The 27524-nt window shown below is 42.2% G+C and overlaps 1 protein-coding gene across 1 annotated transcript; it reads right to left on the bottom strand.

Annotated features, from left to right (window-relative positions):
* Nucleotides 1-4806: 4806 nt before the first annotated feature.
* On the bottom strand, nucleotides 4807-27273 carry LOC143766592 (uncharacterized). The gene is made up of 8 exons (XM_077254384.1): nucleotides 27224-27273; nucleotides 12209-12358; nucleotides 11900-12079; nucleotides 11694-11817; nucleotides 11513-11610; nucleotides 11224-11314; nucleotides 5696-8450; nucleotides 4807-5264 (listed from the first exon to the last, which is right to left on the bottom strand). The coding sequence occupies exons 2-7, from the start codon at nucleotides 12284-12286 to the stop codon at nucleotides 6928-6930; spliced, it is 2094 nt and encodes a 697-aa protein (XP_077110499.1). The 5' UTR covers nucleotides 12287-12358; nucleotides 27224-27273; the 3' UTR covers nucleotides 4807-5264; nucleotides 5696-6927.
* Between the last annotated feature and the right edge of the window lie 251 nt (nucleotides 27274-27524).

Below are 27524 nucleotides of genomic sequence, written 5' to 3' on the forward strand. Positions count from 1 at the left end.
GCTGCAATAGCCAGCAATTCCTTGTCTCCCACGTCATAATTCTTCTCTGCTGAGGTTAGTCTACCGGAAAAGAAAGCACAAAGATGTAGCAGACCCTTCTCTCCAGTTCTTTGGGAGAAAAGCAGAAAGTCTATGAAGCACAGTTATTCTTGAGGATACTTGACACGAATAAGTCCTTGTCTTAGTCTGCACAGCTTTGCCAGGTTCTGCTCTGCAGATTTCATGGACCAGCCAATCCATAGCAAGCTGCCCGGAGTTCATGAACCCGCCGATCCACAACAAGCCACCTGGAGTTTGTGGACCCACCGATCCACAGCAAGCACCTGCTGAAATGCTCCCAGTTACCTCCTGGACCGATGCCCGCAGTGTAGCAGCAATTGTAGGGATTGTAGCTACTCAGATGCAGCAGGAGGAAGACAGGAGGTACGTTTCTTTAAAAGAAAATCCGTGTGGGTTTATTTGCTCCATGAACCCCTAAGCACAACAAAAGGTAAACGGCCTTCAGAGCAGGCAAAACAACACAAAATGCACTTAGCCAGGCTCTCTGATCCCTCAGGCCTGTGGGCACACAGGCTGGTATAATGTCCAGCAGGCAGACTCGGTCTGGAGCCACACACACAGGAGGCCTTCTATCTCCCAAGACACAGACCATGTGCAAACAACAGCCTTCATTATGTAGGCTGTAACCATACCCACAGGTGAGGTATGTAGGTAGTCAGACCCACCTATCTCTCACAGCTACCCGCCACCCAGTCCCAGGAGCACTAAACAACATCTTAGTGCTCACGTGCACTAAAGAAAATGACTCCAGGTTAGATCACAGGGAGCAGCCATCCCTGTGACACATACCTCCCATTGATTACACGGCCTTTTGCTCCTTACAGTATATAAAAATAAATCAACCCTCCAGGTCTTTTTTTACCAATTGAAACAACCATATCAGTTACTTATGCACAATAGTGACTACCCCTCTAGAATAGGAAGTGTGTGTGGCGTGTTTTTGCCATTGTATCCAAGGTTTATTCATTTTGGATATAGAGTCTGGTGTTAAGTGGGTTTTCTGAAGGCATATTATCTGTGCCTGCGATTTACGTACCTGGGGAATACCATATTCCATTTTCTGGCATTTCCCAGCCACCTAATGTTCCATGAAAGGAATTTAAGTGATGCCATAAAGACTCCATATTGAGTTTTGATATAGGATACTATTCCCTTCCAGAGTGTTTACATTTTTATTTGCAGACCGCCCTTGGACGATGAAGTATAGGTACAATGCTTACAGTCAACCATTGACCAATATTGGCCATAGAAATACAACTGGGGATGCCTATAAACTTTCCAAAACGTAAGTATAGGCATAAGAAAATGCTTATATTATTTTCTAACTATCTGAACCACTAATAACAATTATACTCAATGCATACCTCTTAAAAAAATTTTTTAAAAGGTTTCTACAGAATTGTTGGTCCGACCAACCCAGTTTTTGGTGAACCTAGAGGGCAACCGAGTTTTTGGGCCAGGGATCAAGACGCTAGCACCAGCAGAAATGGGTATCTTGCCGCCATCCCATTTGGGATTCTTAATAATCTCCATCCGCCTTTCCTAAAAGTATTAACATGGGGAGGTATCAAATCAGAACATGAATCCCACCCCTTCCCTATACACTGTTGGCTAATATATTCAGGGGAGGTAAAACATCTTTTAGTTAACCAGTTTATTAACATTTCAACAAGTTGATGTAAGAATAGACTCTATTCCAATAATCAGAGAGATATTTCAATTGGTCACTCTAATATCCGCACACAGATGCAGATATAACTATCATCAAATAATTTTTAAACAGGAACTTGCTGGGATCAGGTTAAAAGTCTCCATCTGAAACTTAAAATTCAGTGTTAATACAATAAACTCTTCAGATTAATATGGATTTTCATTACTATCTCTGGCGCCTTTCTCTCCCGGAAATTAACTCTGCTTCCGCTGGATTCCGAAAGAAAATTACCCTCTCGCCATCTACCACCATTAGCCTGGCTGGGTACGCCAGTGAATAAATCACATTGGAACTTTTTAGGCGTCTCTTAGTTGATATAAATGAAGCTCTCCGTTTCTGCAAATCAGCTGAAAAATCCGGAAACCACCCGGTGTGTCCTCTCCACCCCATATGCAGCAGAGAAGGTGGCTCCCAGAAATAGATCACGTATCCATTTTTCCACAAAGTCATAATTTCTTTGTAAGCACATTTCCATTTTATGTTCTGTCACTCGGATACGCTCTGGCCAAAGCACCATTTGGTCCTCTAGACTCGAGATTCTGTCCTCCACCTGTTGAACTTTCTTTCCCAGATTTGACATGTCATTGCGAAGGAGTCCCAAATCAGTTTTAACTTCTTCAATTTTCCCAGTCAGGGAAGCTGTGCTGCTCTGAATGGCAGTTAGCAGTTGTGCGGATTCCTGTTTCAGAGTGGGCTCTGAATCCATATCCTCTGGTTCTTGTGACATTGATGTCTCTCCTTGAGACAATTTATTTAAAGGTTTCTGAATTGTCATCAAATTCTTTTCCCTGGCGTAGCTCCTCAGCTTGACAGCTGCAGATTGTGATTTATTAGGACTCATAATGCTTTCCCCAAATTATGTATGCACTATGACAATAAGTCTTATGACTGGTTATTCAGTATGAATTGATAGGATAGCGTTAGAGGTTCGGATATTAATAGTAAGAGGGTTACAAAGTCATGTTCCTACTCAATTTAGCAGCATAATTATGTGCAATGGGTGCAATTCTCAAACAGAGCACTAGATGGCATCAGCGCCCTGCAGCCTGCAAGTGCATAGAGTTTTATCACACTGGCCAAGTGTCTCCAGCTTGCCCCAGGAAATCACTCCAAACAATGAGGGAAGGGGGAAGAGGGGAAGTTGTTTACCTTAGTCTGTAAACCCCCGTACTTCTGCTGCAGCTAGCCAGCTATCTTCCACAGCTGTCTCAGGATCTCCTGCCTGCCTCGTCGTCGTGTCTCTCCTCCAACTCCAATGTCTTCTCCACGTACCAGAGAAATCCCAAGATGGCCCCCGCACCTCAGGTCAGTTCCTGCCACCAGCGGTCCCGCGTCTCCAGGGGACCAAGGCCTCAGCACCCAGCCCACAGGCGCTCTCCTCAGCCCCCTCGATGCCTTCAACTCACCCGGGAATCGACCTGCAGGTGAGTCACTGACCGTGCATAGCAGATGTCTGTCGACTCCGAGCGCATACAGCGAGCCGCTGCCTCAGCTCTGCATGTGTGCCGTTTTGCGGGACAAGTGCTAACTAGTGTTGAGCATTCCGATACCGCAAGTATCGGGTATCGGCCGATACTTGCGGGTATCGGAATTCTGATACCGAGATCCGATACTTTTGTGGTATCGGGTATCGGTATCGAAACAACATTAATGTGTAAAATAAAGAATTATAATAAAAAATATTGCTATACTCACCTCTCCGACGCAGCCTGGACCTCACCGAGGGAACCGGCAGCGTTCTTTGCTTAAGATGCGCGCTTTTCCTTCCTTCCGTGACCAATCACAGCAAGCCGTGACGTAATTTTCAGGTCCTTCTAGGCATTCAGTATTTTAAAATTACGTTCCGGCTTTGTGATTGGTCGCGTCGCGGTCACATGGGCGACGCGACCAGTCACAAGCCGTGACGTCACGGGAGGCAGGAAACGCGCGCATTTTTAAAATTACGTCACGGCTTGTGATTGGTTGCGTGCCGCCCATGTGACCGCGACGCGACCAATCACAGCAAACCGTGACGTAATTTCAGGTCCTGAATACAGAAATAGGCATTCAGGACCTGAAATTACGTCACGGCTTGCTGTGATTGGTCGCGTCGCGGTCACATGGGCGGCACGCAACCAATCACAAGCCGTGACGTAATTTTAAAAATGTGCGCGTTTCCTGCCTCCCGTGACGTCACGGCGCTTGTGATTGGTCGCGTCGCCCATGTGACCGCGACGTGACCAATCACAAAGCCGGAACGTAATTTTAAAATACTGAATGCCTAGAAGGACCTGAAAATTACGTCACGGCTTGCTGTGATTGGTCGCGTCGCGGCCACATGGGCGGCACGCGACCAATCAGAAGCCGTGATGTCACGGAAGGAAGGAAAAGCGCGCATTTTAAGCAAAGAACGCTGCCGGTTCCCTCGGTGAGGTCCAGGCTGCGTCGGAGAGGTGAGTATAGCAATATTTTTTATTTTAACTCTTTATTTTACACATTAATATGGTTCCCAGGGCCTGAAGGAGAGTTTCCTGTCCTTCAGACCCTGGGAACCATCAGGGATACCGTCCGATACTTGAGTCCCATTGACTTGTATTGGTATCGGGTATCGGTATCGGATTAGATCCGATACTTTGCCGGTATCGGCCGATACTTTCCGATACCGATACTTTCAAGTATCGGACGGTATCGCTCAACATTAGTGCTAACTCAAATCCTTCCTGTCGGCTCCCTGGTGTCTCCTCCAGCCAAACTGAGACAATAACCTGCCGTTTACTAGGCAGGAACCCGATGTTTGTGAAAACGACGGGGAGAGCTCAGTGCTGCACGTCTGCTCTCTTCAGTGTCTTAGCCACGCCCCATCTGAGTTATTTTTGATGGTCAACAAAATATGATTTTCTAGTAATTTATTTTTCACACTCTACTGTAGGTATGATAATGGTTTCTCTCTGTGTGAGATTTTTGATGTTTAAAGGGGATATCCACTACTTGGAAAAACCCTTCTCACTGGAATGGAAAAGATTTATCCAGCTTCTACTCTACAATTCCAAGACATGTTTAAAGTTATGAAATCTTTATTTTTTCAAAGTTAAAATATATATTCTTTTTTTCTTTCTTGGTTGAAACATGCAGGGAAAATGTATTTAAAGATCATAGAAAACATAGGGAAAAGACTAGTAGAATTCCAAATGCTTTTTGAAAGCAAGTGCATTCTTAAACTTGGTTCACTATCTTCACTCTTTGGACACATCAAACAATAAGAGTAAGGGTACCGTCACACAGTGCCATTTTCATCGCTACGACGGTACGATTCGTGACGTTCTAGCGATATCGTTACGATATCGCAGTGTCTGACACGCAGCAGCGATCAGGGACCCTGCTGAGAATCGTACGTCGTAGCAGATCGTTTGGAACTTTCTTTCGTCGCTTGATCACCCGCTGACATCGCTGGATCGTTGTGTGTGACAGCGATCCAGCGATGTGTTCACTTGTAACCAGGGTAAACATTGGGTAACTAAGCGCAGGGCCGCGCTTAGTAACCCGATGTTTACCCTGGTTACCAGCGTAAACGTAAAAAAACAAACAGTACATACTCACATTCCGGTGTCTGTCCTCCGGTGTCTCAGCTTCTCTGCACTGTGAGTGCCTGCCGGCCGGAAAGCGAGCACAGCGGTGACGCGGTGACGTCACCGCTGTGCTTTCCGGCTGGCACAGACACAGTGGAGAGAAGCAGAACGCCGGGGGACAGACACCGGAATGTAAGTATGTACTGTTTGTTTTTTTTAATGTTTACGCTGGTAACCAGGGTAAACATCGGGTTACTAAGCGCGGCCCAGCGCTTAGTAACCCGATGTTTACCCTGGTTACCCGGGGACTTCGGCATCGCTCCAGCGCCGTGATTGCAAAGTGTGACCGCAGTCTACGACGCTGGAGCGATAATCATACGACGCTGCGACGTCACGGATCGTGCCGTCGTAGCGATGAAAATGGCACTGTGTGACGGTACCCTTAGCCAAAGAGCAGCTGCAGCCTTGGCTTCCTTTTGATGTTAAATACATCCGAAGGCAGGAACAGTGAATCAATCAGCATGGGAAAACGGGAAAAAGGATTTTCACAGTGCTCACCAGAGGAGTATCACAGGACCACGGGTGCCAGGTTCAATGTCGCTGGAGTCCACTTGTAAATGCAGGCAAAAAAGAAAAAAAGAGCACCAGTTGATTTCCATAAAAAATCAAATGTTGTCTTATTTAATCCAGTATTTGTAAAAAGTTAAAAACATACATGTGGCCTGCAGGAACAGTGAAGCCAGTGCTTATTCCGCGCTGGGCTTGTGTTATGTAACAACCTCACATGAGCCCCGGGAACGTAACTGCTAAGACCCTTGAACAGCGCAGGCATGCAAAATGAGTATGAGTGTTTTTATTTGAAAGAGGACAAACATGAGGGATGACAAAGTGTTGTCCTAGTAATGGACAACCCCTTTAAGAAATACAATTTTCAGTTAAAACATTTCCAACATTCTTAACATGAATCCTTTGTGATTTCTCTGATGTTAAAGAGTTGATTTTAGTGTAAAACATTTCCTACATTATGAACATGAAAAAGTCCTCCCCTGTGTGGATTCTTTGGTGTATAACAAAATTACATTTGTTTTTAAAACATTTCCTAAATTCTGGACAGGAAAAAGGCTTCTCTCCTGTGTGACTTCTCTGGTGGTTAAACAAAGCTGATTTCTGATTAAAACATTTGCCACATTCTGAACAGGAAAAAGGCTTCTCCCCTGTGTGGGTTCTCTGGTGCGTAACCAAAACTGATTTCTCATTAAAACATTTGCCACATTCTGAACATGAAAAAGGTTTTACAACTGTGTGGGTTCTCTAGTGCGTAACCAAAGCAGATTTCTGTTTAAAACATTTCCCACATTCTGAACAAGAAAAAGGCTTCTCCCCTGTGTGGGTTCTCTGGTGTGTAACCAAAACTGAATTCTCGTTAAAACATTTGCCACATTCTGAACATGAAAAAGGTTTCACCCCTGTGTGGGTTCTCTGGTGCGTAACCAAAGCTGATTTCTGCTTATAACATTTCCCACATTCTGGACAGGAAAAAGGCTTCTCCCCTGTGTGGGTTCTCTGGTGCTCAATCAAAACTGATTTCTCGTTAAAACATTTGTCACATTCTTAACAGGAAAAAGGCTTCTCCCCTGTGTGGGTTCTCTGGTGTATAACAAAATTACATTTCTGGTTAAAACATTTCCCACATGCTGAACAGGAAAAAGGCTTCTCCCCTGTGTGGGTTATCTGGTGCTTAACCAAAACTGATTTCTCATGAAAACATTTGCCACATTCTGAACATGAAAAAGGTTTCACCCCTGTGTGGGTTCTCTGGTGCGTAACCAAAGTCGATTTGTGTTTAAAACATTTCTCACATTCTGAACAAGAAAAAGGCTTCTCCCCTGTGTGGTTTCTCTGGTGCGTAACCAAAGCTGATTTCTGTTTAAAACATTCCCCACATTCTGAACAAGAAAAAGGCTTCTCCCCTGTGTGGTTTCTCTGGTGCTTAATCAAAACTGATTTCTCGTTAAAACATTTCCCACATTCTGAACAGGAAAAAGGCTTCTCCCCTGTGTGGGTTCTCTGGTGTATAACAAAATTACATTTCTGGTTAAAACATTTCCCACATTCTGAACAAGAAAAAGGCTTCTCCCCTGTGTGGGTTCTCTGGTGTGTAACCAAAACTGAATTCTCGTTAAAACATTTGCCACATTCTGAACATGAAAAAGGTTTCACCCCTGTGTGGGTTCTCTGGTGCTTAACCAAAGCTGATTTCTGCTTATAACATTTCCCACATTCTGGACAGGAAAAAGGCTTCTCCCCTGTGTGGGTTCTCTGGTGCTCAATCAAAACTGATTTCTCGTTAAAACATTTGTCACATTCTGAACAGGAAAAAGGCTTCTCCCCTGTGTGGGTTCTCTGGTGTATAACAAAATTACATTTCTGGTTAAAACATTTCCCACATGCTGAACAGGAAAAAGGCTTCTCCCCTGTGTGGGTTATCTGGTGCTTAACCAAAACTGATTTCTCATGAAAACATTTGCCACATTCTGAACATGAAAAAGGTTTCACCCCTGTGTGGGTTCTATGGTGCGTAACCAAAGCCGATTTGTGTTTAAAACATTTCTCACATTCTGAACAAGAAAAAGGCTTCTCCCCTGTATGGGTTCTCTGGTGCTTAACCAAATCTGATATCTCATTAAAACATTTCCCACATTCTGTACAGGAAAAAGGCTTCTCCTCTGTGTGACTTCTTTGGTGTCTAACAAGATGGGATTTATCTTTAAAACATTTTCCACACTTGGAACAAGAAAATCTTTTCTCCACTATGTGAATTTTTGGATGTTTAAGAAAAGACTTTTCGATGGGAAAACTGTTTCCATATTCTGGACATGAAAATGGCTTCTTTGATTTAGGAGTTTTTCCGTTTTTAATGCTTATTTTGTGACTGTGATTTTCCTTAGCTGTCGCCAATGAATCAGAACACAGGACCTGTTTCAAAGGATCAGATGATAGGTCTTTGCTGTGTAAGGATGATGCTATATCTGGAGTAATGGTATTAACTTCAATTGTATCCAGTGGGATCTCAAAATCATCTGATCTAATAATTAAAGATGTCAGCTGTTCCTCTGATCTCCTGGTACAGTCATCTGCCAAGATATAAACCAGTTATTATTTTTGAATAAAATATCTTGAATGTCATTTACCATTTCTACTTCAACTGTCTCTAAAAATGGCAAGTTATGCAAAAACATTGAATTCTTCACCAAGACAATGACAGCTCACAGTCTAATAGAAAATATCATAGGATGAACCAGTGGAGCGGTGTTCAACTGTTTGTTCATTCTGCCTCCAAAATATGGAACAAAAAGCCGCACAGAAACATTATGTTGACGAACCTAATACCAATAAAACTTTTATTCATCTAACAAAAAACAAGTCCCCGCTCAGGTCCATCATCTGTCAGTGGAAAAAACAGGAGGTTTCCACATTATTAGTGGCTCAAAGGCTCTTAAAAATTAACATGGCTTCCTTAACCAATCCAGCAATAACCACTCTCCCAAAGTCAAATTTCCCCCTCACCTCTGAGCCTTTCAGTATGCCCAAACCAAATGTATTTGGCATTACTATAGTGAGAAGAACCCACTTAATTTACCATGTGTGTGTCTCCTGGAGCACAATCAGGGCACTATGTGTCGGGTAATGGCACATTTCCCATTTTTTTTCTCCTACATCCACTGTGTGCTAATTTCCAGAAATTGCCTATGGAATCAAAAATTGCCACTATTCCAATAGATTAGTTCTCTGAGGGTTATAATTTCCAAAATGGAGTCTTTTTATGGGGATTCCTACAGCTCTGATTTTCTGAAATTTTCTCATATTAGGGCTTCTGCAGATGGTGTGTCACATCTCTTCTAGGATCTGCCCCTATGATGTCAGCAGGCGTGTCCTTATTCATATGGCTGTCCGGGCTAGAAATGGAGTAGACGTTGGTACCAGAAGCTCTGGATCACAAAGGCTCGATTCAGCCACTAAGACAAGGGGGCCTGGGACAAGTAGTACCTTCTAGTCTGGCAGTATGGGTGTATGTGTTGTCCAGCTGAAGTAATCCACTCCCTTATACAGCCAATTGGTTAGCACCATATTCTATGAAAGCTCGAAGCATATTGAAGGAAGCTGCAAGATACAGCCTTGTTCTTCTCTGGTTCAGTCCTCTATTTTCAATCATGGCTTATGTATCTGTTTCCTGTTGTGATCCAGGCCTGTTTGCTGACTACTCTTATGTCTTCTGATTTTGTATTTTCTCTGCCTTACTGGTTCTGACCCGGCTACCTGACTATTGTTCTTCCCATTTCACACCACCGAACAGCAGGCAACACTGTGGGCCAAGCCAGGTGGGTCTCTATGTAAGTCCAGATCCATGTAGAGGTGTTAAAGGGTAATGAGCAAGACAATCCCTGGGATCAGGAAGATGGAGTAGATAGCGCCAAGCCTGTTTGTGGTGGCCATCTTTTGAGCTGATAGGTGGCCACAAACACTGCTCCTAATACATTGTGTCTGCAAGCTATTCCAGTAAGATCTGGATTCAAATAGCTAAATGGCACGCTTTCCCTTCTCAACCCTGAAATGTGCCCAGACAGTAATGTACAACCATATATAGGGAATTGTCAGATACAAGAGAAATTGTAAAATAATGTGTGAGGTCGATCTGTTTGATATTACCCTTTGTGAAAGTGAAAAAATTTGGGCTTATATTTTGTGAAGAATTCTAAAATTATCACCACATGAAGTGACACACGTCAGATTTGAAAAATGGACTCTGATTAGAAACATAAAACTGGCTGCAGGAACTGGATATTTTGGGAACTAATTACTGTAGTCAAAATCTGTGACTATAGACAATAACACATCTACTGAAATGATCAAACTCAACAAACTTCATTAGTAAAAAATGAGTGATCAGAGGTGAAACCTCTCTGGAGCAGTTACAGTATGGGGATTGGTGGTTCTTGGCAATCTAAATTATCATAATTTTCTGTCAGATGAGTTTCAAGAAGAAATATTAGATAGTCAAAGGTAAGAGAAGAGAAAGTATTAGTGCTCCCCATTTCAGGAGAGATTGTGCAGTAATCTGAATTCTTTAGGATTGAAAACAAATTGAAATTTATGACGTGGAGTGAATCCATGAAACCAAGGCTCGAGCCATGCCAACATCTTCTGCAGGCATAAATAAATGTATTTTACAGCCATCAGCCATGTACAGCTTAGAGATATATCATGGGACAAGTGTAATATTTTGTGTGTAGTTTATCATAATCCTCCTTGAAGTTAGTTGGTTTTAAAGAAATTGAAAAGTCATGATAAAGGGAAACTCTGTTGTTATTGTACAGAAATTCACACTTGGCCGTGACTGCACATTTAATGTTGTTGCTCATTAAAGCAAAGTTTGGCCAGAAAGACTGGACCTGGTCTTGTAGGGACCATATGAGAACATTCAGCAGCACAGAAGAGGAGAAGGTAAATTCATCCAATAAGATATCAGGATTCTAGGAATCCAGCAGCATCATTACCCTCCGCTTTCTCTTACAGGCCCATTATAATATTTTTCTTCAAGTGATTTTCTTACTTGTTAGCACATTCTACGTTATTTGGCTCTGTAGTTTACAGATCTGGGCAGGTAATGGTCAGTGACTACTAATCACAGGGGGGTAGGTGGATACTCCAGGTTATAAGTTCTATAGAAAAGGATTTAATTTCACAAAGTAATTTCAATATTTCCAAATAGAGCAGAATGTTGTGGTCTATAGGCAAATTGGGGATCACACGATTGTGATACGACCAGAACAGACTATCGATAAAGCAGCCACAGCTGGTGACTGAGAAGAATCTGTGACTTCTCTGCATTTAGTAGTTTCTACTCACCTGGGTAGTCATATGTGGGAATATCCTCTTTACACCGCTCATCACCCATCACATAGGTCTCTGCAGTATTAATAGGGGTCAGATCTTCACCCTGAAACAAATATTGTAAAAGTCACACACAGATGGAGAAGTCACATCTATGGTCAGCTCTAATCCTGCCATCTCCACCGTTCTCATTACACAAGTATAAAACATATAATATTGGTGGATAAAACAAAGCTGAGCACAAGACCTTCACAGCCATCTATACATCATAGGGGAGATCTCATGACACCTTCTCTCCATCTACCTGATGATACTGAGGAACATTGGGATCTTCTTGTTTACAGTCCTCTGGAAGAAGAGGATGGGGACATCTCTCTGGTGTTGTCCTCTTACTGGATAGATCTGAAGGAAACACATACAAGGGCTGAATTCATTGTTTACATACAGATAATTATAGGCTGTGTGCATTTAGTCCTGTCTATTACCTGGTGATGTGAGGGGTTGAGGAATCTCCATCATGATTTCCTTGTACAGATCTTTGTGTCCCTCTAAATACTCCCACTCCTCCATGGAGAAATAGACAGCGACATCCTGACACCTTACAGGAACCTGACACATACAATGATACCGTCATCCCCTGATCCCTTCATAGCATTATTGTATAATGTTCCAACATTCCCAGCAGAGTCACCTCTCCAGTCAGCAGCTCAATCATCTTGTAGGTGAGTTCTAGGATCTTCTGGTCATTGATATCCTCATAAACCAGGGGGTTACAGGGAGGCCTTAGGACTGGACTCATGGGTCTTCCCCATCCCTCAGACACAGGGTCCTGACAGCGCTCACTAGAGGTCTTCTTCACTACTGTGTAATTCTGGTTATGGAGAGACACATTAATAAATTTCACTACAGACATTTCCAGAGTCCTCACCTCTCCAGTTCTGTCCATCTGTTATTCTCATAGATAAGAATGATGTAATGTGACTTCATCAGAATCTCTCACCTCTCCAGTAAGCCGGAAGAGGATCTCTAGGGTGAGGTGTAATATCCTCTCCCCCATCTTGTCTCTGTCCATATCCATTCTTGATGGGTAATTCAGGAAAATTGTCTTATATAGATGATCTTCACTGAGAGGATCTGATATTGTAGGAACCTGAATGAGAAGATGAGCCGATGTAACATCATAAAAATCCTGTGAAATAATACAATTACTGGAGATAATAAGGGAAACACATGAGGAGATAGAACATGTAGATGTTGTATTCTCTAGTCTTTTATGGACTGGAACATAAGTTGAATTGCTGGCTAAGACATCTCCATGCTCCCAATGACTGGCTATGTTTCTTACTGCTTCAGCAACTGATTGGCTGTAGGAATCACAAGTTCGTTGGGAATGACTAGGAAATACAGAGACTGGCGGGGGACCCAAGCAGCAATGGTATTTTTTATTATTTTACAACATACGGCGTTCTTCACTGACGTCTACTAATAAAACCTATATATTTAGGCCACAGACAACAAGCAGTTTCTTCCTCGGAGTTGGCAGCTGAATACGTTCCTCATAGACTCATCTTCCATAACGCTAATTCTCGTCTCATTTACCGACACTGGAATCAGAATTAGCAATACTGCAGGAGATATTCATTACACGTGACAGGAGAAATAACTACTTCATGATGAGGACGACATCTTCATCTTCTACTACGGCTCTAGGAACATATTTGGCCAAAGTCCGTCACTTACTCCATCACCACCAGCCGTCTATATGACTGTTTCCCATCTTCCCCGTACTGTAATCTTCTATCACATTACATCTCATGTCTGATTCACACACAGAAGTTTGAGGCTTTTATAAAAGCTTGTTTGTAAGAACAACAAGACAGGAGTTGTTTGACGTCAATATCTCCATGTACACAGTTTTATTTTCTCTTTATATTAGGTTTTTTTAGATTTTTTTTGTAGGCTTCTTTGTATTACATGAAAAATACCCTAAAAAATTGGGGATGCAGGTACTGTGGAAAAATTATACTGTGTGTGTGGGGGGGCCAAGAAACTGGCACTGTACTGTATCAAAAATGGGATAAGTGAGGATTTATTATCAAGTGGTTTGGTTGGAAGAATATTGTGTGGGACATCTTGTACTATCATAATGTGTGGGGGATACTGTGGGAACATTATACTGTGTCTGGGGGCCAAGAAAGGGGCATGGCACTATGAGAGTAAAGGTACCGTCACACTCAGCGACGCTGCAGCCATATAGACAACGAGCCGATCACTGGAGCATCGCTGTTTAAATCGCTGTAGAGACGTCAAACACAGCAACTCCAGAACGATGCAGAAGCGATCCAGTGACGTAACGGAGACTCACTTATCGTTCTCGCAGGTCGTTAGCTCCATGTAAAACGTTGCTGACATCGTTGCTTTTGATGTCAAACATGACGATACACGCCGACCTGACGACGAAATAAAGTTCTGGACTTCTAGCTCTGACCAGCGATGGCACAGCGGGATCCAGATCGCTGCTGCGTGTCAAACACAACGAGATCACTATCCAGGACGCTGCAACGTCACGGATCGTTGTCGTTCTCGTTGCAAAGTTGCTGAGTGTGAAGGTACCTTAATACAGGTTTCCTTGGTTCCCGTCTTTCATAGTTGGGTCGTTTGTATCTGTCAGCGGAAAAGGAACAAAACCATTGTGATTCTTATAAGGAGACAACACAAAACCCCCTAAATATAACATTATATAACAACCCCACAATCTGTGACTCTTCAGGGTAAATCGCTCTCTCACCATTGGATTAGAGCTGATACTATGAAGGGCTTACTGTTCAAAAAATATATTGCCGAGGGGAGGACAAAAGAGCTTACAAAAGAAAAATAACCCCCGTAAAACTGGAATACTTTATTAGATAATGCACTAAAACCAAAAAACCCTATCAAAAAGTCAGTATTTCCAGGGGAGAAAAATATATATAATATAATCCCCCGTATTAGTTTATAAATACTGGTAAGATACCACACCCACAATATTATTTGAATATCCAATAGAAAAAGTGATATAACACTAGTGACCAATAATAGCTGTAAGGGTGTATATATATATGTGCACTATCCCTCACAGCTACACAAAAACCCTAGAGAATGATACTACCTAGATGTGGAGGTTGGCACCCTAAGAAGAATAACGAGAATGGCGCCCCCGCTCGTACGATGACTATCCCTGGTCTCCTACTGTCTCCCTATAAGGGATAGAATTGGAAACAGAAGGCCAGGTGGCTGGTAATAACGTGTGACACTATATGATACCAGCTATACAGCATTTCAGGCCCAATCCCCAACATGTGATGTAAGGTTAAAGGATAGTTGTACTGACTAAAATATCACCAAATAGAACACAAAGAAAACAAATAACATCGGTATATAACCAGCACAAGCCTGGGTTGGTTAATAATATAGTCTAGAGGATACATATAAAATATGCAACCAACACTGTCAGAGACTGACTGATAATCACTAAAAAATACTCATACCACATGATACATAACAAAACACAACACGCCACCACATACACCTGGAAATAGATTGTCATAAACTGATAAGGTCAGCCAAATGACAAATACAGTTTTAGAACAAGAGATACATTTATGATAGTAATAGTATACTCATCTATTGCACTAGTAATCCCCAGCCGATCATTCATCCAGGAATAGTGGCTCACAAAGTGACTCAGGGCGAGCAAAATCTCCAAAACACCTCTCGACGCGTTTCCCCCACATGCCTGGGTTCATCAGGAGAGTACAGATAACAACATGGCAGTATATAGGTATACAAAAAGATAGGGCTGCAGTGATTTACCTGTGGGTACGGCTTAAATAGATAAGCTCACAGCAAGGAAAGAAAGGACTTCCTGTTTGGCGATTAAAACATAACCGTCACTTAGATCATTCCATAGTCATGATAGCGCCAGGTAAAACCCCATAAGACGCCATGATAGTGAAGTCCAAAATGGACCCACACGGAAATGAAGAGTGCTGACACACTCTAGTGGTAAATAGACCAGAAATAGGGGGCAAAACCATGAATCACAGCGCATGCGCCGAAAAATAGAGAAAAAGCCCGCAGTGGACAACAGAGCGCAAGCGCACCCAGTACACCCTATCAAGGGAAGATATCAACCAGCGTTTCAGCGCCACAGCCAAGGGGACAACGCATGCGCAAAAAGTATAAGGGCTATTAAGGCAGCGAATAAAAAGACACCCTGACAAATACAGATAAAGAAGGCACATGCACTGAATCATAGGTATGCTACCATATTAACCGGGGCAGTATAATACATGCCTCAATGAGAAACTATACAAGATAAATAAATAAACAAAGATATATGCAATATTAAATATGCGATACAGCCAAAACAGGTAAGTAACCAGATACTAAAGAAGAATCCTATAGTGATACAGTAATAATAAAATAATAATATCACCATCCCATAACCCTGCAAAAAAAAACCCAATCCAAACCACAAGTACCTGCAAAATAAATAAATGATATAATATGATAAACAAACATAGATAAGTGATACAGTACGGGTAATATAACCCGATTGAGAAAAGTGGCTAGTAATAATGGATTACCGAATCAAAGAAAACAGCAGTAATTTTGCTGCTCATTTAAGCCATTCGGTACAAGAGTTCGCAGCCTAAAAATCCTGGGAGAACTCATAGAAAAAGCCTTGGTATTTAAGTCTGATCCTGAATTCACAAGGAGGGAGTCATTGTTACAAACCTCTGTGGAGAAGTTTCAGGTGAATATTAGGGATAGGAAGCACTTCCAATTTACGAGGGACTTTACTGAGTTTAAAGAAAACAGGGCATATAATTTTTTGAATCCTCAACGTGATAATCGGACTCAGATTTCATCATCAGAAACAGACAACTCTGATAGGGAGAGATCGAACTCGAGGAGTAGGTGGAGACAGAGGGGGAGGACACGGGGTAGAGGACAGAGACATAGATGGCAAGGTCACAATACATATATGAATGCCCCTATGGGGCCCACCAATATGGGTACGCAAATGCAAGGAGGTTTCCAAACAAACAATCCAACTGTTATGGTGAGCGATCCATCTTTGTCGTTGCCGGTACCTGGACCTTCATTGTCCTTACCCTCCTCCTCTCCTTTTTTGGAGCAGAGGGCCCCACTCGGGTATCCACTGAGAAACAGAATGGTCTAGTTCCTGTGGGGTCCAGTCAAGTTGTGAATCTTAGCAATTATAAACTATCATATGAGGAATGTAATGTGTTATATAAAGGCCTTAATTTCGTTCCCACAACTAAATTTGATGTATTCGGTTGGGTTAAAGATATCAATCTGTTCGCACGTAAACTCAAGTGGCACAAGTTTTATCTTGATAAGGATAGGGAAAGGTGTGAAAATTTGGGTATCTCGGCCGAGGACCTTGAAGCTGTTGATGTTTTGACTGATTTACTGAGGGACAATGAACGTGATGATGGGTTGGGTCCTTTCACGTCCCTTAAACGTAAAAGTACCAGAGTACCCCCGGCGGGGGGATTGGATTCTATTGACATTTTCCTCAAGGTTGTGGAGGAAGATCTTTTGAGGATAAACCCAAATGATAGGGGTAATGATCCGTTGTCTAACCTCACTAGGTCAGAAATGGAGGCTCTAACTGAACTGGAGAAAAATAAAGATATTGTAATCAAGCCCTCCGATAAGGGGGGCAATATGGTTATAATGAATCATGACCAGTATATGTCTATGTGTCAATTGGTACTAAACGATAGAGAGACATATGAAATTTTGAGTAAGGACCCAACTCCATTATATATGGACACGTTAATGGATATCCTTGTTAGAGGCCTGGACCTCAGGTTGATAACCAAAGACGAATTTGAATTTCTTTCCCCTTCCCTCCCTCTGGTGCCTGCCTTTTACGGTCTCCCAAAGATACATAAGGGGCTTGTTCCCCTTAAGGGTCGCCCTATAGTGTCAGGGGTTGGCTCTGTGGGACAGAATGTGGGGATTTACATAGATAAAATTCTCCGTCCATTTGTGATCTCATTGCCCTCATATTTGAGGGACACTTTGGATTTACTTACTAAACTTGAGGATATTGACATTGGTACTAATACTTATTTAGCGTCCATTGATGTTGAAGCGTTGTACAGTAATATTCCCCACGAGGCAGGCATCAGAGGGATGGAATTTTTCCTTAATACTCGGGCCACCCAGTGTATCCCACATAACAAGTTCGTGGTTGAACTCATGGCATTTATTTTAAATCATAACTGTTTCCTTTTTTTGGGGAGTTCCTGTGCCCCATCGTATGCCAACCTCTTCCTGGGCTGGTGGGAGGAGACCATTATTTTTGTGGAAGAAGCCTGGTGGTTCCCTAAGATTTTGTTTTGGTCGAGATTTATCGACGATGTGTTCATATTATGGTCAGGCACTATTGATGAGTTTGATCAATTTATTTGGTGCATTAATGATAATAAAATCAACATGAGGTTCACATCGGAGATACAGGAGGAGTCCATCAACTTTCTTGACCTTAACGTAAGGAAGGATGAGAGGGGTGGACTGTCCACCAGAACTTTTAGGAAACCAACATCCACTAATGGTCTCCTCAGATGGGATAGTTTCCATCCAGGTACCTTGCGTAAAGGTATCCCCAAAGGCCAATTTTTACGCATAAGGAGAAACTGTTCTGATAACCATGAGTTCATGGAACAGGCCCGTGACCTGAGGTGTAGATTTGGTCAGAGAGGGTACCCTGGGCTGGTCCTTGATGGGGCATGGAGGCATGCAGCTGGTTGTGCCCGTCATGATTTACTTCATCCACCACCTAAGGTGGATACACCCGAAATCCCGAGAATTATTGGCATGTTTGACAACAAATCATGTGTGGTACAAAACATTCTAAAGAAGCATTGGGGGATCCTTAGGGCTGATCCTGATCTCAAGGACTTTGTTCCATCCACCCCTAAAATTACATACAAAAAGGGTAGGTCCATCAAGGATCGATTGGTTCACAGCTTCTATGATCGTCCTAAAGCATCTGGCACCTGGCTGGACCACAAACCCTGTGGCACCTTTAGGTGTGGGGGTTGTAAATTTTGTTCATGGGTTAGAAAGGAGAAAACCTTCAAGAGTACCACATCAGACAAAATCTACTATATGAGAGATTTCGCTAATTGTAAATCGGAGGGAGTGGTGTATATGGCGACCTGTTTGTGTCCACTTAATTACGTTGGTAAAACTAAAAGAGAGCTGCGGAGACGCATTGGTGAACACCTGGGTGACATTAAACATAACCGAGATACACCGATAGCGAAACACGTCAGATTAGTCCATTTGAATGACAACAGAGCAATTTCCTTTTGTGTCCTTGAGGTCGTGCGGCGTAACCCACGAGGTGGTAATTTGGACAAGTTACTCCTTCAAAAGGAGTGTCAATGGATTTTTAGGCTGCGAACTCTTGTACCGAATGGCTTAAATGAGCAGCAAAATTACTGCTGTTTTCTTTGATTCGGTAATCCATTGTTACTAGCCACTTTTCTCAATCGGGTTATATTACCCGTACTGTATCACTTATCTATGTTTGTTTATCATATTATATCATTTATTTATTTTGCAGGTACTTGTGGTTTGGATTGGGTTTTTTTTTGCAGGGTTATGGGATGGTGATATTATTATATTATTATTACTGTATCACTATGAAATGAAAATGTGGAGTCCCTGTGGGTGGAGATAAGGGGAGGGGGAAAAAATAATAAATTACTGATAGGGGTTTGTTATAAATCTCCAAAAATAATGGAAGCAATGGAGAATATCCTCGTAAAGCAAATAGATGAAGCTGCGACTCAAGGAGAAGTCATTATTATGGGGGACTTCAACTACCCTGAAATAGATTGGGGAACAGAAACCTGCAGTTCCAGCAAAGGTAATCGGTTTTTGACAACTATGAGAGACAATTACCTTTCACAGCTGGTTCAGGACCCAACAAGGAGGGGGGCACTGCTAGACCTAATATTAACCAACAGGCCAGACCGCATATCAAATATAAGGGTTGGGGGTCACTTGGGGAATAGTGATCACAAAATAATAAGTTTTCATGTAACCTTTAATAAGATGGGTAGTAGGGGGGTGACAAGGACACTAAACTTCAGGAGGGCAAATTTCCAACGGATGAGAGAGGATCTTGGTGAAATTAACTGGGACGATATCCTGAGACACAAAAATACACAAAGAAAATGGGAGACGTTCATTAGCATCCTGGATAGGACCTGTGCACAGTATATACCGTATGGGAATAAACATACTAGAAATAGGAGGAAACCAATATGGCTAAATAGAGCTGTTAGGGGTGCAATAAGGAACAAAAAGAAAGCATTTAGAGAATTAAAGGAAGTAGGTAGTGATGAGGCATTAAATGAATACAGAAAATTAAATAAATTCTGTAAAAAGCAAATCAAGGCAGCAAAGATTGAGACAGAGAGACTCATTGCCAGAGAGAGTAAAAATAATCCCAAAATATTCTTTAACTATATAAATAGTAAGAAACTAAAAAATGACAGTGTTGGCCCCCTTAAAAATAGTCTGGGTGAAATGGTGGATGAGGATGAGGAAAAAGCCAATCTGCTAAATGACTTTTTTTCATCAGTATTTACAAAAGAAAATCCCATGGCAGCCAATATGACTAGTGATAAAAATTCCCCATTAAATGTCACCTGCTTAACCCAGCAGGAAGTACAGCGGCGTCTAAAAATCACTAAAATTGACAAATCTCCGGGCCCGGATGGGATACACCCCCGAGTACTGCAGGAACTAAGTACAGTCATTGATAGACCATTTATTTTTAATCTTTAAAGAGTCCATAATAACAGGGTCTGTACCACAGGACTGGCGTATAGCAAATGTGGTGCCAATATTCAAAAAAGGGGCAAAAACTGAACTCGGTAATTATAGGCCAGTAAGTTTAACCTCTACTGTGGGTAAAATCCTGGAGGGCATTCTAAGGGATGCTATACTGGAGTATCTGAAGAGGAATAACCTCATGACCCAGTATCAGCACGGGTTTACTAGGGACCGCTCATGTCAGACTAATTTGATCAGCTTCTATGAAGAGGTAAGTTCTGGACTGGACCAAGGGAACCCAGTGGACGTAGTGTATATGGACTTTTCCAAAGCTTTTGATACGGTGCCACACAAAAGGTTGATACATAAAATGAGAGTAATGGGGATAGGGGAAAATATGTGTAAGTGGGTTGAGAGCTGGCTCAGGGATAGGAAACAAAGGGTGGTTATTAATGGAGCACACTCAGACTGGGTCGCGGTTAGCAGTGGGGTACCACAGGGGTCAGTATTGGGCCCTCTTCTTTTTAACATATTTATTAATGACCTTGTAGGGGGCATTCAGAGTAGAATTTCAATATTTGCAGATGACACTAAACTCTGTAGGGTAATCAATACAGGGGAGGACAATTTTATATTACAGGATGATTTATGTAAACTAGAAGCTTGGGCTGATAAATGGCAAATGAGCTTTAATGGGGATAAATGTAAGGTCATGCACATGGGTAGAAGTAATAAGATGTATAACTATGTGCTTAATTCTAAAACTCTGGGCAAAACCATCAATGAAAAAGACCTGGGTGTATGGGTGGATGACAGACTCATATTCAGTGGCCAGTGTCAGGCAGCTGCTACAAAGGCAAATAAAATAATGGGATGTATTAAAAGAGGCATAGATGCTCATGAGGAGAACATAATTTTACCTCTATACAAGTCACTAGTTCGACCACACTTAGAATACTGTGCACAGTTCTGGTCTCCGGTGTATAAGAAAGACATAGCTGAACTAGAGCGGGTGCAGAGAAGAGCGACCAAGGTTATTAGAGGACTGGGGGGTCTGCAATACCAAGATAGGTTATTACACTTGGGGCTATTTAGTTTGGAAAAACGAAGACTAAGGGGTGATCTTGTGTTAATGTATAAATATATGAGGGGACAGTACAAAGACCTTTCTGATGATCTTTTTGATCATAGACCTGAGACAGGGACAAGGGGGCATCCTCTACGTCTGGAGGAAAGACGGTTTAAGCATAATAACAGACGCGGATTCTTTACTGTAAGAGCAGTGAGACTATGGAACTCTCTGCCGTATGATGTTGTAATGAGTGATTCATTAATTAAATTTAAGAGGGGACTGGATACCTTTCTGGAAAAGTATAATATTACAGGGTATATACACTAGATTCCTTGATAAGGCGTTGATCCAGGGAACTAGTCTGATTGCCGTATGTGGAGTCGGGAAGGAATTTTTTTCCCCATGGTGGAGTTACTCTTTGCCACATGGGGTTTTTTTTGCCTTCCTCTGGATCAACATGTTAGGGCATGTTAGGTTAGGCTATGGGTTGAACTAGATGGACTTAAAGTCTTCCTTCAACCTCAATAACTATGTAACTATACGATTCTTCTTTAGTATCTGGTTACTTACCTGTTTTGGCCGTATCGCATATTTAATATTGCATATATCTTTGTTTATTTATTTATCTTGTATAGTTTCTCATTGAGGCATGTATTACACTGCCCCGGTTAATATGGTAGCATACCTATGATTCAGTGCATGTGCCTTCTTTATCTGTATTTGTCAGGGTGTCTTTTTATTCGCTGCCTTAATAGCCCTTATACTTTTTGCGCATGCGTTGTCCCCTTGGCTGTGGCGCTGAAACGCTGGTTGATATCTTCCCTTGATAGGGTGTACTGGGTGCGCTTGCGCTCTGTTGTCCATTGCGGGCTTTTTCTCTATTTTTCGGCGCATGCGCTGTGTGATTCATGGTTTTGCCCCGTATTTCCGGTCTATTTACCGCTAGAGTGTGTCAGCGCTCTTCATTTCCGTGTGGGTCCATTTTGGACTTCACTATCATGGCGTCTTATGGGGTTTTACCTGGCGCTATCATGACTATGGTATGATCTAAGTGACGGTTATGTTTTAATCGCCAAACAGGAAGTCCTTTCTTTCCTTGCTGTGAGCTTATCTATTTAAGCCGTACCCACAGGTAAATCACTGCAGCCCTATCTTTTTGTATACCTATATACTGCCATGTTGTTATCTGTACTCTCCTGATGAACCCAGGCATGTGGGGGAAACGCGTCGAGAGGTGTTTTGGAGATTTTGCTCGCCCTGAGTCACTTTGTGAGCCACTATTCCTGGATGAATGATCGGCTGGGGATTACTAGTGCAATAGATGAGTATACTATTACTATCATAAATGTATCTCTTGTTCTAAAACTGCATTTCTCATTTGGCTGACCTTATCAGTTTATGACAATCTATTTCCAGGTGTATGTGGTGGCGTGTTGTGTTTTGTTATGTATCATGTGGTATGAGTATTTTTTAGTGATTATCAGTCAGTCTCTGACAGTGTTGGTTGCATATTTTATATGTATCCTCTAGACTATATTATTAACCAACCCAGGCTTGTGCTGGTTATATACCGATGTTATTTGTTTTCTTTGTGTTCTATTTGGTGATATTTTAGTCAGTACAACTATCCTTTAACCTTACATCACATGTTGGGGGTTGGGCCTGAAATGCTGTATAGCTGGTATCATATAGTGTCACACGTTATTACCAGCCACCTGGCCTTCTGTTTCCAATTCTATCCCTTATAGGGAGACAGTAGGAGACCAGGGATAGTCATCGTACGAGCGGGGGCGCCATTCTCGTTATTCTTCTTAGGGTGCCAACCTCCGCATCTAGGTAGTATCATTCTCTAGGGTTTTTGTGTAGCTGTGAGGGATAGTGCACATATATATATACACCCTTACAGCTATTATTGGACACTAGTGTTATATCACTTTCTATTGGATATTCAAATAATATTGTGGGTGTGGTATCTTACCAGTATTTATAAACTAATACGGGGGATTATATTATATATATTTTTCTCCCCTGGAAATACTGACTTTTTGATAGGGTTTTTTGGTTTTAGTGCATTATCTAATAAAGTATTCCAGTTTTACGGGGGTTATTTTTCTTTTGTAAGCTGTGATACTATGAAGCTAAAGTGACTAAACAGACTTTCTGTCACCTCTATAAAGGGGCACTTTTCTGTGTTTGTCAGAACTGTCTGAGGATTATTAGGGGTGACAGTTTCCCCCCAATTAGAAGGGACACCTGTGGATATTGGGGTCTTTACCTGCTACAGATCTCATGGGATTTACCTGGTGAAGTTCTGGAATCACTTTCCCAGAAAGGGTTAAATGGCATCTGTAACTTCAATGTCTTTCTATGAAGCTTCATCTCTGAACTTTCTTCCTCTGTTTTCTGCCGTATTTCTATTACTCTCCGGAATCAGGAATGTATTAAGTCCTATAGAAACTGCGAAGAAAGAATCATTTCTAATTCTGTGTTTCCAGGATTCTTCTTGTGGGAATTGGCTGCCATATCCCCTGTGCAATATATTTCTAGTATTATTGGTTTATAATAGAGTTATTTTTGGGGATTTATTCTGACGAAATGTCTTTCTTCGGCCTTGCTAACTATTGTAAAGGTGGTTTATTCAGCGCATTTCGAAGTCTAAGCGACTTCTTCCATCAGGAAATACCATGCGAATACAGAGTCAGAAGTAGGATACTGTCTTATATATACAAAATTTCAAATAACAGCACCAATGAGATCACCTGACAAGCAAATATTTAAACATTGAAATTTCATGGTATTATCCAAATTTTTCTTTTTTCATCTTTGCACTATGGAATAGGAAAATTTGGTTAATACCATGACATTTCAATGCTTAAATACTTTACTCAAATATACATGAATTCTTGAATATGTCATGTGCTGTATCTGTGAACTCTGACATTGTCTGTTTGTCAGGTGATGCCAATGGCGCCGTTATTTGAAATTTTTATATATAAGACAGTATCCTAGTCGCTTAGACTTCGAAACACGTTGAATAAACCACCTCTCTTTATGTGAAATACGTCTGGACCTACATCTACTCAGCAGCACAGATTATATCCACATTAACACGCTCATTCATCTTCCTAGGCTTGTCATTACCTCCTCTCTGTGTGCGTGCCACAGGTGGGGTCGTCGGCCCTGGAAGCTCTGAAGTAACAGCTGCTCTTATCCTGGCGAGTCAGCGGAAAGGTGAGACTCTGTAATGTGCACTATATTGAGTATTTTGCTGGGACTATTCTATGTATTATTTGCCTGTTTTGTGGTTAAATAAATTATTGCCACACTCTTTTACCCTCACTCTGTGCTGTCTGAGTAGTATTACGCCCATGGTAAAAGGAGAATGGGCGTTCGTTAGGATGATCCCTAGTCCATGTAGTTTCGGCTTGCGAACCAGAGCACCGCCGACCCCCCGTGTCTCTACATTAATCAATGCCAAGAGGAAAAAAAGATAATTTCGGCCCCTTAAAAATGATAATAACAAGATAATTGTTATAGAAGACAAACAAAAGGCTGAGATATTAAACAGGCACTTTTCATCCATGTTCAAAAATGAACCGTCTGTTTCAGTTATCATTCAACAAGGCAAAAATTCAAGTTCACCATCTGAAATAATAGATAAACACAAAAAGAAGTACTCATGTGTCTGAGCAATTTGAACATTGGAAGATGGCTGATGTGGTACTGATATTTAAGAAAGGTAAGAAGGTGGATCCAGGTAACTACCGTCTGGTCTGACATCAATAGTGTGCAAAAATGTTTAGGGCATCATAAGAGATGACCTGCAGAGATATATATTGCAGAGAATAATATATCTGACAACCAGCATGGTCTCATGAAAGATAAGTCTTGTCTAACTAACATGTTGTATTTCTATGAGGTGAGTGCCAATCTGGATGTTGGTAATGATGTGATTTATCTGGACTTTGCAAAGACATTTAATTCTGTACCACATAACAGCCTTATACTGAAGCTACAGAAGCAAGGACTGGGGGAACTATATGCAGATGGGTAAGGAATTGGCTAAATGACAGGAAACAAAGAGTTATTATCATAAATGGTACGTCCTCTAAATGGGATATAGTCAGCAGTGGATCTGTGCTAGGATCAATTCTTTTTAACCTCTTCATTAATGACCTTGCAGATGGGATTGAGAGTAAAGTGTCAGTCTTTGCTGACGACACCAAACTATGTAGGTGTGATGGTGTGATATGTTATGTAGGTATCATTTTGTGTATATTTCTATTTTACTGATTATCATGGTGTTACTGTATCTTGTAGGATCAGTTGCTATTTGCCCTCTGATATTCTCCCCACACTTCTGTATTGTTATCTCTCCACAGGGTCAGTGAATAGTGTTTTTTGATAATATGCTAATGACATGTTGACCTAGCTTGTTGAAACAATGAGCCCCTGGGACCTTCCCCCTCCTGGCCTGTGAATGAGGTGAGACACAGAGATCAGTCTGATGTGGAACCATGATGTGAAGAGCATATCAGAGAGAAAGAAGGGAATATGGACTGTTATCCTCTGTACTGGATTGTTGGACTTTTATCCTGTTAAGGTACCTTCACACTAAGCGACGCTGCAGCGATATCGACAACGATGCCGATCGCTGCAGTGTCGCTGTGTGGTCGCTGGAGAGCTGTCACACAGACAGCTCTCCAGCGACCAACTATGCGAAGTCCACTGGTAACCAGGGTAAACATCGGGTTACTAAGCACAGGGCCGCGCTTAGTAACTCGATGTTTACCCTGGTTACCAGCGTAAACGTAAAAAAAAAAAAACACTACATACTTACATTCCGGTGTCTGTCCCCCGGCGCTGTGCTTCTCTGCACTGTGTAAGCGCCAGCCGGAAAGAGTCACCGCTGTGCTCTGCTTTCCGGCCAGCCGGCGCTGACACAGTGCAGGAAGCTCTGAGCAGCAGCGCGGACGCCGGTGGACGTGACAGACATCAGAGGGTGAGTATGTAGTGTTTTTTTTTTTTACTTTTACAATGGTAACCAGGGTAAATATCGGGTTACTAAGCGCGGCCCTGCGCTTAGTAACCCGATATATACCCTGGTTACCATTGTAAAACATCGCTTGCATCGTTGCTTTTGGTGTCAAACACAACGATACACGCCGATCTGACGACCAAATAAAGTTCTGGACTTTCTGCAACGACCAGCGATATCACAGCAGGATCCAGATCGCTGCTGCATGTCAAACACATCGATATCGCTATCCAGGACGCTGCAACGTCACGGATCGCTATCGTTATCGTTGTTATGTCGTTTAGTGTGAAGGTACCTTTACTGAAATGCATTCGTGTTCTGGAATATTTTATCCTTTGTGTGATGGATAGTATATATAGACCTTTTGTGTTTTGCCTAAATAAAGGTCTTGGAATTGGTGACTACTCTCTTGCTCTGTTGATTGTGTGGTACCGGAGAAGGACCCTGTGACAGTAGGATACTAAAATCTGACCTTGAAATTACAATAGTAAAAAATGATCTGGATAAGATCAAATGAAGTTTAATATTGATAAATGTAGAGTAACGCACCTAGCACGGCAGACACTATAACAGCTTTTAAAAAATGGCTGGATGATTTCCTCAGTACAAGTAACACTGTGGGATACAGTTAAATTAGTGACAAAATGAACAATTGGTGGAGAAAGCTGGATCTTGATGGACCTAGGTCGTTATTCAACCCATGTAACTATGTTTATTGGCTGTCTAACAGCCGTGAGACATACGGGGCCAAACCACACATGATACTGGATCAAGTGCCGAGCGGCTCACTCATCACTAGTATCTACATTATTGTGCTGGAGCGGAACTAGGAGAGAAATCATCGCATTGTGGGAGAACTTCTCTGGGCTTCTGTCCTCTCATCCTGCAGGTGTCTGAGGACTTGGGAACCAGCGAAGCCGCATTCTGTCCACAGCTGTTACGTCACTATTCACACCACACAGAGGCTCCAAAAGCGTCTTCGCGCTGAAGGGGTTAATGTCCCCCCCAAGAAATGGGGAATCTCCACCACCTACCTCCACCTGCAGAGCCGCACTCCAGATATATATACTCCAGGCTGCTCTGTGTGCACAGGACCTGTGATGAGGTCACAGGAGGGGAGGAGCCAGGGGTCACATGATCAGGGGCCTCAGTGTCAGTGAATGATATCTGGAGTCTAGAACCTACATGGGAACTTCTCCTCAGCCAGTGTCGTTTCCACCATTATTCGCCCTCACTACTGGCACAATTACCTCGCGCCGCCTTTTCTACACAGTGTTATGTGTGGACTGTAACGTGTGATTTCTCTGCTTGGAGACAAATAGACCCCACACATGA

This window comes from Ranitomeya variabilis, chromosome 4, assembly GCF_051348905.1.
Source record: "Ranitomeya variabilis isolate aRanVar5 chromosome 4, aRanVar5.hap1, whole genome shotgun sequence".
NCBI lineage: Eukaryota > Metazoa > Chordata > Amphibia > Anura > Dendrobatidae > Ranitomeya > Ranitomeya variabilis.

Excerpts from the sequence above, each read along its gene's own strand:
- LOC143766592 (XM_077254384.1), bottom strand. The coding sequence starts at position 12,286 with ATGGATATGGACAGAGACAAGATGGGGGAGAGGATATTACACCTCACC. Across the intron at positions 11,611-11,693 it reads TCAACCCCTCACATCACCAG|ATCTATCCAGTAAGAGGACA; the intron begins GTAATAGACAGG and ends TGTTTCCTTCAG. Across the intron at positions 11,315-11,512 it reads ATGTTCCTCAGTATCATCAG|GGTGAAGATCTGACCCCTAT; the intron begins GTAGATGGAGAG and ends TATTTGTTTCAG.